We start from the raw sequence: 2,539 nt of genomic DNA, 5'->3' as shown, positions 1-2,539 counted from the left end.
GTCATTTGTACCTGTCGAGCCGTTGCAAAGCCTACGGTTGGCGAGCAGGGTCAGGTCTGTTTGAAGCCTGATAGAGCCTGATCCGAAAAAATTTGACAGGAGCCTGGGGTCCTTGTCACCGCTTCCAACGTATTCACAATGAATATATGTACCATATGTGTCACACTTTTCAGGTAGCATTAGTATGTAGCAGTAAAGCGTAAGTAATCCCTAGAAATATAATATGTGCAAGAAAATGTACAATGCCGTAGCAACACAAGCAGCAGGCCTAGGTGGAAAGTACGCATGGATGAACGCAGCAAACGCAGCAGCTGCCAACGGTATGCCTAAACCCAAGCCTGCCCCCGCTGCTCCCATCATCCCTTCCCCAGCAGCAGTAGCCTCCGCTAGTCCTGTAGCTCCCACCACTGCGTCACCTGAAACCACTACGGCTCCAGCTGCTGGTGTTCCTAGTACGACGGGGAGTTCGCAGTGGCCACGGCCGTATGTCCCGACGAAGAAAGCGGATGCTACGTCGACGCCTGTGGAGGAAGACACGTGGACGCTGGTGACGATACGCGGTGCGATGTTCGTGGTGGAGAGGGAGAGATGGCATGGCGGTGGGAAGGGCGCAGCTAGGGGTTGAGTAGAGCTTACAGGCCACATTTCTCGTTTTCAGCTGTTTCATCGTCAACATCCATAGTCCATGCGTTGAATGGCGGAAACTCACGAATACCCAAAGCACCACCCCCAACGACGAGTGCACTTGGCGCCTCTTCGACTATCCTCTGTTTCTCCTGCATCCATTCAATACCCTCGACTTTAAGGCCTCTGTACTTTACCCCCGTTGGAGTCATCGGGTGTAGGACTTTGAGCTTCCACGCTCGTTGGCGCTGGTTCGTCTTCCTCTTCATGCTCGGACTCTTCGTCCGAGTCGACGGTAGCCTGAGCTGCTTTTTGTATGGTGGATCTGGAAGAGAATCAGTAACGGCATGTGCGTGGTAACGAGAACTCACTTTTCTCTCAAGCGCTTCACGACGCTCCATACTCACGTATCAGCTTGAGTGCGAATTTCGGACCGACGTCTTTGATGGGCTCGAGGTAGTCGCGTCCAAGGGGGATACATTGATCAAACAACTTGCAATGATGGTTAGCGTATGGAGGAAAACGAAGAGAAAGGCAGCTGCTTGACTCATGTTCATGACAAGCACTTCAAAGGCCTCCTTAAGATTTATCTCGCTGATAGGCTGCTTCTTCGCCTCTGAGAAAGTTAAATATCGGAACAAGATGCCAGTGGGCGCGTTGAAGGTGAGCGCGTCCATGTCATTTGAGTCTGTAGCGTACATCTGGATTGCGTGTAAGAATAGGCAGTGTACATAGAGCGCAAGGTATACCTTCCCTCCCCGCCCCAGCTCAGCGCAAAGTGAGAAGATGGGTAAGCTTTAGTGAAACGCACCATCGTGAAACGTGTCACTAGGAAGCACATATGGAAAAGGCAACGCAAGCAAGAGGTAGAGATGGTCCTACGGTTGGCGAGCAGGGTCAGGTCTGTTTGAAGTCTGATAGAGCCTGATCCGAAAAAAATTGACAGGAGCCTGGGGTCCTTGTCACCGCTTCCGACGTATTCACAATGAGTATACCATATGTGTCACTCTTTTCAGGTACCATTAGTATGTAGCAGTAAAGCGTAAGTAATCCCTAGAAATATAATATGTGCAAGAAAATGTACAATGCCGTAGCAACACAAGCAGCAGGCCCAGGTGGAAAGTACGGATGGATGAACGCAGCAAACGCAGCAGCTGCCAACGGTATGCCTAAACCCAAACCTGCCCCCGCTGCTCCCATCACCCCTTCCCCAGCGGCAGTAGCTTCCGCTAGTCCTGTAACTCCCACCACTGCGTCACCTGCGACCACTACGGCTCCAGCTGCTGGTGTTCCTAGTGCGACGGGGAGTTCGTGGGCACGGCCGTATGTCCCGACGAAGAAAGCGGATGCTGCGTCGACGCCTGTGGAGGAAGACACGTAGACGCTGGTGACGATACGCTGTGCGATGTTCGTGGTGGAGAAGGAGAGATGGCATGGCGGGGGCAGCTAGGGCTTGAGTAGAGCTTATAGGCCGCATTTCTCGTTTTCAGCTGTTTCATCGTCAACATCCATAGTCCATGCGTTGAATGGCGGAAACTCACGAATACCCAAAGCACCACCCCCAACGATGAGTGCACTTGGCGCCTCTTCGACTATCCTCTGTTTCTCCTGCATCCATTCAGTCATCGGGTGTAGGATTTTGATCTTCCACGCTCGTTGGCGCTGGTTCGTCTTCCTCTTCATGCTCGAACTCTTCGTCCGAGTCGACGGTAGCCTGAGCTGCTCTTTGTATGGCGGCTCTGGAAGAGAATCAGTAACAGCATGTGCGTGGTAACGAGAACTCACTTTTCTCTCAAGTGCTTCCTTCACGACGCTCCATACTCACGTATCAGCTTGAGTAGGAATTTCGGACCGACGTCTTTGATAGGCTCGAGGTAGTCGCATCCAAGGGGGATACATAGGTCAAACAACTTGG

The 2,539-nt window shown here is 52.1% G+C and overlaps 1 protein-coding gene across 1 annotated transcript; it reads right to left on the bottom strand.

The window, feature by feature from the left end:
• Window positions 1-163: 163 nt before the first annotated feature.
• On the bottom strand, window positions 164-2,307 carry LACBIDRAFT_310762 (uncharacterized protein; the record flags this gene model as incomplete). The annotated part of the gene is made up of 7 exons (XM_001891204.1): window positions 164-658; window positions 710-949; window positions 996-1,116; window positions 1,167-1,325; window positions 1,374-1,391; window positions 1,436-1,527; window positions 2,166-2,307. The coding sequence occupies 5 exons, from the start codon at window positions 2,305-2,307 to the stop codon at window positions 1,012-1,014; spliced, it is 516 nt and encodes a 171-aa protein (XP_001891239.1). The 3' UTR covers window positions 164-658; window positions 710-949; window positions 996-1,011.
• Window positions 2,308-2,539: the final 232 nt, after the last annotated feature.

The sequence above is a fragment of the Laccaria bicolor genome, genomic scaffold (genome assembly GCF_000143565.1).
Source record: "Laccaria bicolor S238N-H82 LACBIscaffold_481 genomic scaffold, whole genome shotgun sequence".
NCBI lineage: Eukaryota > Fungi > Basidiomycota > Agaricomycetes > Agaricales > Hydnangiaceae > Laccaria > Laccaria bicolor.
This window is presented reverse-complemented; position numbering and strand designations above follow the sequence as displayed.